At 39.3% G+C, this 15,204-nt stretch overlaps 1 protein-coding gene across 1 annotated transcript; it reads left to right on the top strand.

Annotated features, from left to right (window-relative positions):
* Positions 1-6,819: 6,819 nt before the first annotated feature.
* On the top strand, positions 6,820-12,594 carry LOC104167041 (cysteine-rich venom protein ophanin-like; the record flags this gene model as incomplete). Its single annotated transcript, XM_009707164.1, has 6 exons — positions 6,820-6,879; positions 8,147-8,266; positions 8,753-8,840; positions 9,970-10,115; positions 10,803-10,897; positions 12,506-12,594. Coding segments are annotated over exons 1-6 (598 nt in total), but the record flags the coding sequence as incomplete, so codon positions are not given.
* Between the last annotated feature and the right edge of the window lie 2,610 nt (positions 12,595-15,204).

The raw sequence follows: 15,204 nt of genomic DNA, 5'->3' as shown, positions 1-15,204 counted from the left end.
GGATTCAAACTAGAAGTACTTTATGAAAATAAATGTATAGTATCACTAACAGGAGATTGAACTTTACAGCCAGAGAGGTAATTTCTAAGCCTGTGTTCATGCAATGTATGATTTTGACAGTCAGGATAAAATCACATGATGTAGCCACCTTTTATCATCATCTCTGATGTACATTTTAGCAGTTAGTTTTGTTTTGGGGGAGCAGGGGCGATGTCAAGTCCTCTGTGCACAGGGAGGCGGTGCTCCTTCCACTAGAAATGCTTTAGTAGAGGTCCTTTATAAACAGCTAAAACTAACAAGCAGGAGGAACTGAAGCTCCATGCCTGGTCTGTTACGACATCATATCATAACCAAAGAGCCCAGAACAGGCTAGGATCTGTGTGGCTGTGGAGTATCCTTGCTGAAAGGGACCAGGGGGTCCTGGTGGATAACAAGATGAACATCAAGGTGAACATGATTCAGCAGTACGTCACCACAGCAACAAAGGCAAATTGGATCTTGGGCTGCATCCTCAGATGCTGGCAGAGGTAAAGACATCATCATCCCACTCTACTCACTACTTGTCAGACTGCACCTGGAGTACAGTGTCCAGTTCTGATACCCACAGTTCAAGAAAGACGTAGACAGACTAAAGAGATGAGGACAGACTGGAGAGGGTCTGAAGGAGGGCCACAAAGATGTTCAAAAGGTTGGAGAACCTGCCTTCTGTGAAAAGACGGAAGAAGTTAGGTCTTTTCTCCCTGGAGAAGAGAAGGCTCAGGAGGGACCTCATCACAGCATTCCATAACTTAAAGAGCGGCTACAAAGAAGACGGAGGCTGTCTTTTCACAAGGACCCACATAGAGAAGACAGAGGGCAATGGGTACAAGTTGCACCGGGAGAGGTTTCACTTCAAAATAAGAAATACATTTTTCCCACTGAGCACAATCATTCACTGGAATGACCTTCCCAGGGACATGGTAGAGTCCCCATTGTTGGAGACTTTTAAGATGCTATTGGATAGGATGCTACATAATCTCACCTAGGCTCCCTTTCCCATGGAAAGTTGGATCAGATGATCTTTGAAGGTCTCTTCCAACATGGGCTGTTCTATGATTCTATGACAAGAAACTATAGGAAAAATTTATGAAGTGTCATGACAGAATCTCTATTCAAAGAAATGTTATTATGGGATAGGATGTTGTTCTGAATCATTCACTCAGGTTTATGCATTTGAATGGGGAGTTGATTCAAGAGGTCTCAGTGTGTATTAGGCAGAGAGATGAATGACATGAGCATAATGGGTGTTGGTTGACAGCCAGCTGAATATGAGCCAGCAGTGTGCCCAGGTGGCCAAGAAAGCCAATGGCATCCTGGCTTGTACCAGAAACAGTGTGGCCAGCAGGACCAGGGAAGTGATCATCCCTTTGTACTCAGCGCTGGTGAGGCCGCACCTCAAATCCTGTATTCAGTTTTGGGACCCTCACTCCAAGAAAGACCTTGAGGTGCTGGAGTGAGTCCAGAGAAGGGCAACGAAGGTGGTGAAGGATCTGGAGCACAAGTCTGAAGGGGGGTGGCTGAGGGAGCTGGGGGTGTTTAGCCTGGAGAAAAGGAGGCTGAGGGGAGACCTGATTGCTCTCTGCAATGACCTGAAAGGAGGGTGTAGCGAGGTGGGGGTTGGCCTCTTCTCCCAAGTAACAAGCAATGGGGCAAGAGGAAACGGTCTCAAGTTGTACCAGGGGAGGTTTAGGTTGGATATTAGGAAGAATTTCTTCACAGAAAGCCTTCTCAAGCACTGGAACAGGCTGCCCAGGGAAGTGGTGGAGTCTCCATCCCTGGAGTTAGTTAAAAAGTGTGTAGGTGTGCTGCACATGGACATGATTTAGTGGTGGACTTGGCAGTGCTATGTTTATGGTTGGACTTGATCTTAAAGGTCCTTTCTAACCTAAATGATTCTATTATTCTATGATTCTGTAATAAGATATACTCTTTACCTTAGGATCCACTGTTCACGGATCACCTGAATGCAACCTTTCTCATTGGCAATGTTTACAACAATTATGCTAGTAACACTTACTTTCGTATATAACAATTATAGGTTCCCACTGTGGTTATTTAAACTGTCATATCTGTCAACAAGCAAAATAAGTCTCATTTGGTGCCTTTCCAGTGTAAACAATATAAAAATAGGACAATCTTAATACAGTTGTGGTTGTATAGGACCTCTGAAGCTCATGTGGTTTAACATCATGTCCAAAGCATTGCCAACTTGAAAGTTACATTACATTGCTCAGCACCTTGTCAGGTTTTAGTATCTCCAAGTATGCAAAAACTACCACCTCACTGGTCAATCTGCTTCAGCACTTAACAAGCCTCACTGTAAAAACTATTTTTGTTTATATCTAATGAGAGTTGCAATCTGTGGTCCTTATCTCGTGTCCATGTTGTAGAAGAGTCCATCTCTGCCTTTCCTCTTTCCAACTTAGTGGCCCTGTGCTAGGCTTATTCCAGTTTGTTAATGTCTTTCTTGTATTGGGGACTCCAAAACTGGACACAGTAGTCCAGACACAATTTCAGAAGTGTTGAAAAAGTGGATATAATCACTGTTCTCAGTACTTGCACTACGTAGTCGCTAATGGAGTGCAGTACATGGTGAGCCCTCACTGTTGCAAGGGAGCATGGTTGACTCACGTACAACTTGTCGTCTACCAACAACCCTTAAGTGCTTTTTGTTAGGGCAGCTCCCCAGACAATTGGTCTCTCTCAGTTCTTTACTTTCTGATCTTTTCTGTCAAATCACTTCCTCAGCTTTTTGAGATTCATCTGAATGGCAACCTTATTATCCAGCATATTGACTGCTCCCTGCAATTTGGTGTCAACCTCAAACTTGCTGACAGTATGTTCCTTTCCATATAATTACAAACCAACAAATGACACCACTACCATTTTGTCTGGTAGAGCCAATATACTAGTTTCCCAGGTAATGAAAAGCAAAAGATTGTTCTAAAGGAGCACTCCACTAGGGACTAGGGTAGGAGTTAAGTGACTATGAGGAAGGAAGATCTGAATTTAAATAGGAAAATGATGTTTTATATAAAAGCAGACAATGACAGTTGCTCTGGTCAGCAATTACTTGAGACTGCCAGTGGACAGAAACAATTAATGTGCACACAAATACCCTTCGATCTGGCAGTATTTCCACCCATTCTCATCTTACCCCCTGTACCCGGAAATGCCAAAACAAATACGTGCTTTAATGTTAGTGCAGACAATAATCTTTTAATCTTTATCCAATACTGGGTAAAAGCATGAATTACAGAGCTATCTTTGTCTCCTTCTTTGACTTTTACACTATAGGATTGATGTAAAGAAGCCATAGCACGAACAGGAACTTGGCCCAATACTTTTTTTTACCCTGATGGAAAAATCAATAGGCAAGATTCCATCTTCGTTATAACAATGTCAATCTGGAGACACCTCAGTAGCCAGCTGAGTTTATTTTGTTGCTGGAGATTAAGATCAAGTCTTACTACAACTGGATGCGTCAATCATTGGCAGAGAGCCTTTGTACCTGGCATTCGCATGGACTGCAAATTCACATATAAGGAAAAATACATACAAAACTCATTTCAGACTATTTTTTCTCTTCCAGTACAAGAAGAAAGAGGAAATAAAAATGGAACACAAGCAAACAACTTCCCTCTTGGAAGAATGTGCACTTGACAAATGCGTTGCTCTATCTGGTCACTATTTGAATTTTATAATACCTGTGACGGTGAGTCACCTTGTCCTATCAGGAAGCAGAAGAGCTATAAATCACCCACCAGTGAAGAACCCTGATCATTTCCACAACCACCTGAAGAAGGACGGAAGAAACTTCTGATCTTCCTGGAAACAAAAGGTAGGATTTACATTGATTTGTTTGCTTAAAATATTGCAATTTTTTTCATGTATTAAAATGCAATCTATTGTCAGAAGACTTATTGAACAATTTAGGACAGACACAGGAAGAGGATTTTATTCAGCGAACAATAAGGATCACACAGGCAATAGTATAACACAAACTGAAAAAAAGAGAGAGAAAATTGATGAACAATCAAAACCAGATGAAAAGCCTCCTATATTCAAAAAGCAGTATCTTGGCAGATTATATGTACATAAAGAAAGAGACAGAGACAGACTGAACATATTGAATTGGATATATATTCAGTTCAGTATACTCTATTGCTATATGTAGCTACCACCACTTATTCCCAGAGTGGAGAAATTACCACCTTGTGCAACTTACCACTCTTGTGCAAGATGGCTGCTAAGTAGGACTTTGTGCAACAATGCTGTACAAGTGAAACGACAGCTTGTATTATTCCATTTCAGATCCTTTTTCAAGGATAATAAAAAATAAGGGGGATGGTCTTTTCTAATAGATATTTAATTATATGAATAATTTAGGATAGACTTTTTTTTTTTTTTTAGGAGGAGAGTTAGGAAAAATATATTCACACAAGTTTGCTAAACTCATACAAACTAGGGATGCTAAAGCACCATCTTTCAGTGGCAGATCCCTGTACACAGATGGAGTTGCAGGAAAGTCAGTAAGACTTGGCACGTGTCCTGATTTATGTTTGATTGAGGGGGAGCAGGGGAGGGGGACAGAGAGACTGATTTTAGGACCAGTGCCTAGAAATTAATGCAGAGCAATTAAATTTACATCTCATAAACTATAAGCATTTGGTTGAAATCAGTGGGATTGCCAAAAGTATGTTAATATCTTGGAGCAGGAAACCCACTGGGTCTTAAAAAGCATTCCAATGGCATTTTGAAACTTGTATCATGTATTAAATTACCAATTATATTTAATTGTAAGTTAATTCATAGAAAATATTACAGTGAATGAATACTTTGCCCATATCTTTAAGTTAGCTTCTTTGATTTGGTTTGCAAAATAGAAAATGTCACAATTTCAGTGAAGAGTTATTTTTTCCTTTGAAACAAATAATTTGTTTTTACACATTTTAGGTGCAAAAAGGGTTGTTTTATATTTGCATATCATCACATTTTGCACTCAAAAGAATTATTTTTGCTTGTAACTTGAGTACAACTAAAAATAACCCCCACCTCAATTTACTTTCTAGTTAGAAATTAAGAGAAAAGAATAATTTTTCACGTTATTTGAAGTATAATCTTTTATTGCTAAACACCTAGGTCATATACACTGCAAAGTTTTGTAACAACTCTGAGAACTAAGTGGTAGAAAAGTTAATAAGAAAAAACTTCTGGGATCCTAAAGCACTTCAAGGAGGCATAGGTGATGTCAAAATTAAACATAAATGATATAAATCAATACCAAGAGCAGGAAATCAATGACTTACATTGTTAATTACAGGTATGTTTTTCCCCTGGATCAACTAGATATTCCCTCAACTAAAAGTGCTTGGACTAAACCACCCTATTTTGAAGGCTGTGAGAGTTTAAGTGTACAGATGTGGCCAGTCTGTCCAGTTTTTGGCTTCTGAGCTAGAGCTGCCCACTATCGCATCCCACTTCAAGGGGCTTTGCTCTTTAGCAGAGCTGGAGCAGCATCCCTGCCTCCAGGCTGGGGACTATGGGTTGCCTCCGGTGTAACGTAAGCAAGCTGGTGAGGAAAACAGCCTTTGCTGTACCGTTTGGAAAAGGGTAGTTTTTCTTTCTCACATGTTCTCCACGAGCCAGAGAACCTTGTGTTTTATATGAACTGGTTGCCTTGAGGTAAAGGGGCTTTGCTAATATGAAAAGATCAGCAAACCCTGTCGGCCTTTCCCCAAGAATAAATTAAAACTAAAACCAGCAGCCCCTCAAAACTTAGTAAGAAGTTAAGCTAATAATATATCTCTGTGTTAACATGCCCATAAATTCCCTTGGAGTGGGAGGCTGGGAAAAATGCCAAAATAAGTAAATTCCATGCCAGTCACCTGCTTCCCTGCCCAAGGTAGCTAAGCAGAAAGAAGCTGAATGTAACTCTTACGGCTGATTACAATCAGATACCTGAACTTTGAAGTGACCTACATTACCTCCTGGGTCACGGTAGTGGGATGGTATAGCGCTTTGAGCCTCCTAAGCAAGTAGAGTCTTGGAGTCCAGGGTCTGGTAGTTGCTTCTTCAATTAGAGAAGGTTCTGAACTTTGTTTCTGTTCCACACTACCTGTTGTCAAGCGTTGTCTTTAAAAAAAATAAAACCAAAAAAATCTTTCTGAAGCAAGTCTTTCCGAGGAAGCCAGTGTTGGTCCATTTCTGGTCCAGCCAGTCCTGCCCCAGCTCACACGCAAGGCTTTGCAGTGCTGGTCATTAAGTAAGGGTTTTGAATCTTGACTCGGACACCTAAGTGTAGAAGTCTGCACGTGGGCTGAGTGTCTAATGCCCCTTTCAACCAATGCAGTCTAGTCAAAGCAGGCAATAGGGAGTAGGGGAAGTTTCAGACTAACACAGAAACAAGCTAAAAGCAGCATCCCACTCCAGCCATTCCACACTGTGGCTATGAGCAGAAGGCTTCCTGCAGGAAGGGAAGCATGAACATCCTCCTGTACTGTGAGTTCAGGTGAAGGTATTCGGCCAGGATTACAGCGGGAAGTATGAGATGTGCAAAGCAGTTGAGTCATAGTAATTTGGTAATGCAGAGGGGGAATTAATTTTACTTTTTTACTTCTAAAAATGGGAGGTGGATAGAAGGAAGAAAAAAATAAAATATGACCTTACTACTTGAAAAAAAGCCAGGAAATACATAGAAGAAAGATTCACTATGTATTCAGAGAAATTAAAGCTTCTTAAAAAATAAAAAAATAAATCCTCATTCTCCCGTTTTCAGAGATGATTCTGCCAGTGGTGTTCCTGTGTCTCACAGCTGTGCTGCCTTTGTCTGCTGGAGAGGTAGGATCCACACTCTGCTTAGAAAATTTGGATGGGACCTAAGGCACTTGTGGTCTGACTCAATATGGCTTTTCCGATACACATAGATCATATGCAGAAAGAGTCTGATTAGACATCTAGGAACTGAAAAGCATTTATCCTTGAGGTCTGTTTAATTTCAAAGCAGCAGACTGGTTCCACACTAAACCGTCTATAGACTCAGTGTTACTTATGAGTCAGAGATAACTATATTTTCCAGAAGCTCCCATACACAGATCCAGTAATCTGGATCTCCCAAAGATCCATCCCTCTTCCCATTAATTCCCCACAGTTTTGCAGGCAGCACTTCCTAACTCTCTCCCTTTCTCATCCTACAGGTCCTGAGCTATGTGCCTCTCCCTTTGCTCACAGTCCCATCCTCTCAGCATGTATCATTGATTTCCCTCAAACAGCTAAACAAACTAACATACTCAATGCACACTTAGAGTGGTTCCTCCCAATCCATACTTATTCTGAAGTTTGAAGTTTTCTACTTCTACTTCAGAAGCACTAAAGACTTGACTACATTTCCCTCTAATTCTTCATTTTCTGCCCTCCATGCTGCAGTCTAGAAGACTAGTGAGAATTGTTGTAAAGAGGAGGCTGAGTTTTTCACGCGACTATTTTTCAATTAGAAAACACATGTAAAGTTTGAAAAATGCTATCAGTTACGGCAGGAGTGGAAGAAAATCTATGGCATGAAAAACATAGGCACATTTTTTGGTTTAGTGGGATGTCCTGTTGGAGTATCACAAGAGGTCTGTGATGATCCTGAGATTAAACAACAGTTTTCTTCAATAAAAAAACATTGATAGGCATGTTCAAAATACAGAAGAAGGGGAACGCATCATAAGCACATTCATGTCTTCAGCTGATTTTTAGATCCTGTTTCCTCAAAACCTCATGAAGGAAATTATAATAATAGTAAAATAAGTCTGATTCAGTTGCCTAAATTTAAGTCTAAATTTAAGAGGAACGTGAGGCATTCCAGGATATCTAAGCCATTCACAGAGGGTTGGTAGGTATGTTGCAGGAACCAGTGTTATTATCATTAAGCCCTACACACTGAAAGTACTACTCCACATGGAAGCAGCCCTAGAGATACTTAGGAGACAAAGTACTTCCTCCATCACAAGGATCATGTCCTTGGCTGATATTAGTATTTTCGTATTTTAATGTTTCCTAGACAGGATACAGGATCTAGTTACATTCAAATAAAAAAGAAATATAACATGTTCTTTCAATTTAGGAACCTGTTGGTTTTGATGCTCTGTCAACCAGCAAAGCAGATCAGAGAAAGCTGATTGTTGACAGACATAATACCCTCAGGAGAGGAGTAAAACCAACTGCCAGCAACATGTTGAAGATGGTAAGTGACGTGCTGTAAATCTGTATTTAGTGGGTAATGGACTCTATGAGAGATACAGCACTGTATGCAAGGTCACATTCTTTTATTTAGTCACAAATTCACTCTCCAGACCTTTCCTAAGGATTGAGCATGGCCAGCACCAAGAGAAACATAAAGTTGGGCAGGTAGAAAAAAAAGTCTGGAAAATTTTGTGATGATATGAACAATAATATCTCTTTCTTTTTGAAGAAAAAGAAAAGGAAAAGGACAAGCCATGGCATTTTTCATTTCCTTCTGATGCATTCTTCATCAGTCTTCACAGTTTTTATTCTCCTGGGTGCATCGTAACTTTGCTCCTACCTTCTCTACCCCTCAAAAAAGGGGAAGAAAAGGATTCTGCATATGATTTCTTCTGATTTGAAGCATAATTTTCAAATGTTTTTCCTTAATGAGGGGTTATTGATTGGTATGTGTCTGAATGACTAATAATTTCTTTTTTTCATTAAGGAATGGTGTCCTCTGGCTGCAAAAAATGCCCAAAAATGGGCCAATCAATGTAGTTTAAGTCACAGTCCTTCTTACATGAGGAGAACCAGTAAGTGAAGCACGAGTGCTAACTGAATAATGTCATACATGTTATCGATGTGACCAGCTTGTTTTTGGGGATTTGTTTTGTTTCGTTTTTTATTTTGAGATGCTACTTATATTCAATGTGATTTTCTTGGTGCATGGGACAAAGGTGAAATTCTAGATATAAATCTGGCCAGTAAGTGAGAAAAATTCAATCTCGTTCTCATCCCAATTGCATCAGTTTAAAATAGGTATATCCCATTTTCTTCAGTAGGTAAAAAAAAAAAAACATGGTGAGAAAACATATTCTCTCAAAATATCCATCAGAAAAAAGAGAAGCTAGATCCAGTTTATTGCAGAAACCAGCTTGCCTGTGATGGATGAAACTGTCTGGGAAGGAAGGGTCAAAGGGTGAAGGTCCAAAACTGGCTGGTGGTGCCATTATATATTTATATAATTTCTAAGGCAAGACTCATATTTTTAAAATCCCCTGGCAACTTGCAACCAATAACTATCTTGGAGGGTGATATAAACACCTCAGTCCTTGGATATTGAAGTGGCAGCTATACTATGTTAACAACAGCCGTTGTCAGTGCCCAGTGTGGTGTTGACTGACTTATGTCTGCTCTGTAAGACGTCCTTCAGTCCCCACACTTTTTGTCTAAAAACCAAATCCTCTGGTTCTTGCGAAGGTGAATTCCAGATGAGAATGAATATGAATGCAGTAGGGTTGAACCTGAATAAAAACAGTAGGTGAAGGCAGTGTGGACACCTTCTTATGTACCAGAAGTAAGCTTTGAATTATTGGGATTTTCCAAAGATTACTGAGCTGTGATCTGAACAGTGACAAGGTTGTTAACTTTCAAATAGAAAAATTACAGTCATGGATCTGTAGTGCACATGCGCAGATGCATCTACAGACATGCAGAAGGTCTGCCAACAACCAAATTACCAGCCAAACATGCTGGCCATACTGCAAACTGGACAAGTGAGAACCTCAGTACTGACAAAAGGTGATGTCACTGAACTGGAAAAAAAACCCCACCCTGCTGTCCCATCTGGGCTGAGAACTTCCATGGAAATCATACCACCTTTTGCTGCCTTTTCTCACATGTGTATGTTTTATGCATTTCTCAGCACCTTTCTCTTTTCAGCTGTACAATGTGGTGAAAATCTCTTCATGTCATCTGCCCCTTTCTCATGGATAGATGCTATTCAGGCCTGGTACAATGAGGAGAAAGATTTCAAATATGGAATCGGAGCAAAAACAGAAGGTGCTGTGATTGGCCATTACACTCAGGTAGATGCAACTTTTTTATATTTCAGACAGAATAAATAACACATTAGCTAAGAAACTTTTATCTTCTTATTGTCTTTAAAGGGAATAAGTACAATGGAGACATGAGAGTTATTCTGACTAAACAAGATGAAAACTTGCAAAGTAACAGAATTAAAATAATAAGCTAAGTGTCTTTATGGAGTAAAGAATCTGGTATTTCAAAACTTCAGGAAGAAAAAAAGGGAAGGAACTTATTTGTTTAACATTTGAAAATTGCTCAGACACTGGAAGAGGGTTATTAAAGTATCAGGAAGGAAATATAAATAGGTTTGTTACAGTCTACAGATTTCCATTGACTCAGAGAGTTTTCAGATGGACAATGGCTTATGATAATCTCCTCTGTTCATCTGCATGAAACACAGGATACAAAATTTTACATCATGACTCTTACATCTTCTTCAACAGTTTTAACTGAATGAAAACATATATAATTGGGACAGTTTAACTCAAAGGTTTTATGTTTATGTGTGATAAATTATTATCTTTATATCCTGAATGTTCTTTGGTTCAGGGGTGAAAGCAGGGAAAAAATGTTTTTCCAGCAAGGTGGGACTTGGTTGCGAATGTTTCTGTAATGCATATTGTACTTAAATTATCTTCAAATGTATATTTTTCATTCTCCCATGATTTTTATTCTTATACCTACAGATGGTTTGGTACAATTCTTATCAAATAGGATGTGCTGTGGCTTTCTGTCCCAACAGTAAATACAAATACTTTTATGTCTGCCAGTACTGCCCCACGTACGTATTGATTCAGATTCTGGAACTTCTTATTACATTATCAAAATTAGTTGGGAGATGGTGACATTTGTAACAGGGTGCATTATCCATAGCTGAGGAACAGATTTGAAGAGCGTATTAGGGATATGAAATGACAGAACCATTGCCATCAGACAGAAATCATCAAAAGAACTGTGAAACAAGCAAAAGCATAAAACACATAAAACTGACACTGATTTTCAGATTAAATTGAATTTGCCAAAACTTCTAATTTTCATAATAGTAAATCACAAATAAATATTTTCCACATTCTACTTAAAATCTTGATTCAGAAAGGCATATCAATATGTACAGTACAGTGAAGACCAAAATAAAAATCAATAGCAAAAACTTTAGTAGGAATTTTAAAGGCAGAGTGATGGTTTCATAAACTGCTTAAATTAATTTCACATTCACATTGTAATATATTGTAGTGGGTTCACCTTCGCTGACTACCAGTAGCCCACCAAGCCGCTCTTTCACTCCCCTTCCTCAACAAGACAGGGGGAGAAAAATTACGAAAAAAAGCTTGTGAGTCAAGATAAGGACAGGGAGATCACTCACCAGCTACTGTCACAGGGAAAACACACTCATATTGGGGAAATCAACTAAATTTCTTACCAATCAAACAGATTAGGATAACGAGAAATAAAAACAAATCTAAAAAAACCTTCTGCCTACCCCTCTCTTCTTTCCAAGCTCAACTTCACTCCCAATTTCTCTACCTCCTCCCCCCAAGCAGCACAGGGGAATGGGAATGTGGATTGCAGTCAGTCCATGACCCGTTGCCTCTGCCACTCCTTCCTTCTCACACTCTCCTCCTCCTCCAGCATGCGATCGCACTTATGGGAGACAGTCTTTAATAAACTTCAATGTGAGTCCTTCCCACAGGCTGCAGTTCTTCACGAACTGCTCCAGCATGGGTCCTTTCCCGGGGTGTAGTCCTTCAGGAACGGACTTCTCCACTGCAGGTTTCCCACGGGGTCCCAGCCTCCTTCAGACATCCCCCTGCTCCCACATGGGGTCCTCCTGGGGTTGCAGGTGGGGATCTGCTCCAGTGTGGGCCTCCATGGGCTGCCAGGGAATAGCCAGCCTCACCATGGTCTTCGCCACAGGCTGCAGGGGAGTGTCAGCTCCTCCTCCCTCTCCTTTTTCACTGGTCTTTGTGTCTGTTTCCCTCTGTGGTCTTTGTGTTGTTTCTCTCACATATTCTCACTCCTCTCTTCTGGTTGCTGTTGCACAGCAGTTTTTACCCTTTCTTAAATATGTTATCACAGAGGTGCTACCACCATTGCTGGTTGACTCAGCTTTGGGCAGCAGTTGGTCCTACCTGGAGCCAGCTGGCACTGGCTCTGTCTGAAATAGGGGCACCTTCTGGTGCCTTCTCACAGAAGTCACCCCTGCAAATTCCACCCCCCACTCCGCTACTGAAACCAACCTTTACAGATAAACCCAACACGTAAAAATTGTTTGATATACAACCAAAGACTGAGTGTAAATTAGAATATGTATGCATCCATATAATTAAGTTATACTCTCAGATATGTTATAGTGACTTTATAGCTTATGTCGGTAATGTTGATGTTTCAGGGGGAATCTAAAAAGTTCAATTCGGACACCCTACAAAAAAGGACAACCCTGTGGTGATTGCCCTAATGCTTGTGAGAATGGATTATGCAGTAAGTTTTAAGCATTTTGATTGTGACTTGATGCTTTAAGAAAAATACCAATTCATTTATGTAAATGGAAAGGTTTTGAAATTATTTGTTCAAATACAATTCCAAAAACACTATTACAGAACCACACTTCACCATGCTAGACGCTTTACCTAGGTGGAACAATTTGTGGAGCGAAATCAAAGAAGGAGTCTAAGATAAGAGCGGGCAAAAGTTAGACAGTGGTTGGTGTGTATAGGGATGCAGACAACCTCCACTTTATGGATCAAGATATTCATATGGCCTCAATACCTTCATTAAAGACGACAATGTCTGGGTCTCCATATGGAAACTCTCATGAATACTTCCTAGCGTAAGAAGATGCATTGACTGCAACAGAGGTCAAAGATACATTTATACCAATGGTAGCACAAAAATCTGAGCTCCAGAATTCCAGCTGCAGTTTATATCCTTTTCCATACCCAGGAGAGACAATTCTCATCCTTGAAATGCCAGCGAAGGAGAGGATTTCTTTATCTTTTTTTTCTTCTTCCTCCTTTGAACAATGGTAGCTGCTCAAGTAGCAGTAGCAGCACACTTGATAAAAGCAAGTAGCAAATCTGAGTTTTAAGAATTCTAACAGAAAATAAAAATATATGGGCTGAGTCTCATAATGCAAGACTTAATTTAAATCTTCTGTTACCAAATTAACCTAATTCGCATCATAGACTGCAGTATAAAGAAAGCAAGCTTCAAAACACCTTGCAAATTCAGTAAGAAATCTCCTTGAAAGAGCTAATAATTTTGTATGTGTGGTCAAAGGTTTTGGATGTTACTGTGGAGTAAACAGCAACAAAGAGGAAAAAATCACATGGAAAAGAAACATTGATGAAAAATTATTCTGAAAGGAAACACTGTAGGTTTTCATTTCCCATTCATGATTAATTTTGTGTTTCAATTCATTTTCAGCCAAGCTTTGAAAGTTTGAAGATATATATTCCAACTACCTTGGCAAAGTCTCCTGGATACACCCATAGCTTCGTCATGTTCACTGCCCTGCTTCCTGCCAATGTAAAACTGAAATAAAATAACAGGATCAATTTTTCCCTTCCTGGGCATCCATCTCCTCAGTGACTTCTTTCACAGAAACAGATTCCATCTTGCCTCTCCCATATATGCAGAAGGACTAACTTCAGTCCAGTGTCTCACATGAGAAAAAGCTGTAGGAGTATGTATATATTCTATCTGTGTAACGGTCCAAAACATAGTGGAGATCTTAATTAAAATTTGGCATTTGAGTACCAGATACATTTAATGATTAGCATCTTTCGTTTCCCAAAATTTTATCTAAGAAGCATTGTTTAAAGTTCTGTAGTTCCACATGTTTCATATATTCTCAGCATAGATGGATAGTCCTTGGTCACGCAACTAGTCTTAACTTGATCAACATTTTAAACTATTGTACTGTTAACAGGGCCAGAAGATTAAAAAAACCCAAAAAAACAAGATTGCTTGGAATAGTAGTTCTCAAAACGAATTAGATCAGAGCAATTTCCACTAGAACTATTCTGGTTTAGAATCTGTGTCTTTTGCTGACATACATTCTACTGTAAAATGCCTGGTTGGAAAAAAAAAAAAAAAGTGTAGTTCATTTAAATTAATGACCCTGCTTATAGTATAAGATTGCACTGAGCATAAATTCAGGTAACCAAACCCACTTTCTAATGAAGAAGAACTGTCTGAGAAAAGGGTTTAATTCACAGTAATAGATAGCCAAGGGGGAAGGTCTCTGCATTTGGAAACTTTGCTTTTAATAACAAGTAGTGGTGTCTACCAAATTTTTTTTTTAATATCTGCTTTTGCTGTATCAATCATTAAATTACTCATTCTTCACTGATCAATTCATTGTAATTTTCATTCTTTCTTATTACCATGAAATACAGTTCACTAAACTTCCACCAACTTTGTGACTTTATTAGCATCAGGTCTTGAAGGGAGCCTGATTCTTTAGCAGCATAAGCAGAAACAGTTCATGTGGGAAATTGAAGATTTCCAAGTAAAAACAGAAGTCAGGCAAACAACTTTCCTTAAGACTGTCTTTCAGAGAGAAATGACCATTAGCCTAAATAACAGGCAATACCCACTTCTGTGACCTTTGGGAAACAAGTGTTCTGTGCAGTCAACAGTGGGAGTAAATATTATTTTAGTCTCGTCTTACAATGGTTTCACATTCCAGTCCTCTTTTAGTAATGAAGCTACTGTCATAATTAAGATTCCAAGTCCCAGAGTCTTTGGCACAGAATAATTTCAGCACACATTTCTGACTCATTCATTTCAGTGGCAATTTCAACATACACTTCTGACTCATTTATTTTGGTGGCATTTCTTCTAGTATAAAAGATGAACATTAAGTTAAAAGCCTGATTTCACAATTCAAAGTGCTTATTATTTGGCTTTTTGTATTCCTCATTCTTCTCCACCACTTTTTCCCTCCATGGTTTGCTGCTCTCTCATTTGGGTACATCTATCCTAGTAAATTAAGCAATGCCAGGACATAGATGTGAGCACTGGAACATGACTTACTGCACTCTTAAATAATTAGCACAGGTCCAAGTAAGAATTATAACAATGCAA

Source organism: Cariama cristata, unplaced genomic scaffold, assembly GCF_000690535.1.
Source record: "Cariama cristata isolate BGI_N322 unplaced genomic scaffold, ASM69053v1 scaffold10799, whole genome shotgun sequence".
NCBI classification, from domain to species: domain Eukaryota; kingdom Metazoa; phylum Chordata; class Aves; order Cariamiformes; family Cariamidae; genus Cariama; species Cariama cristata.
The sequence above is the reverse complement of the archived record's forward strand: the minus strand, read 5'-3'. Positions and strand labels throughout refer to the sequence as shown.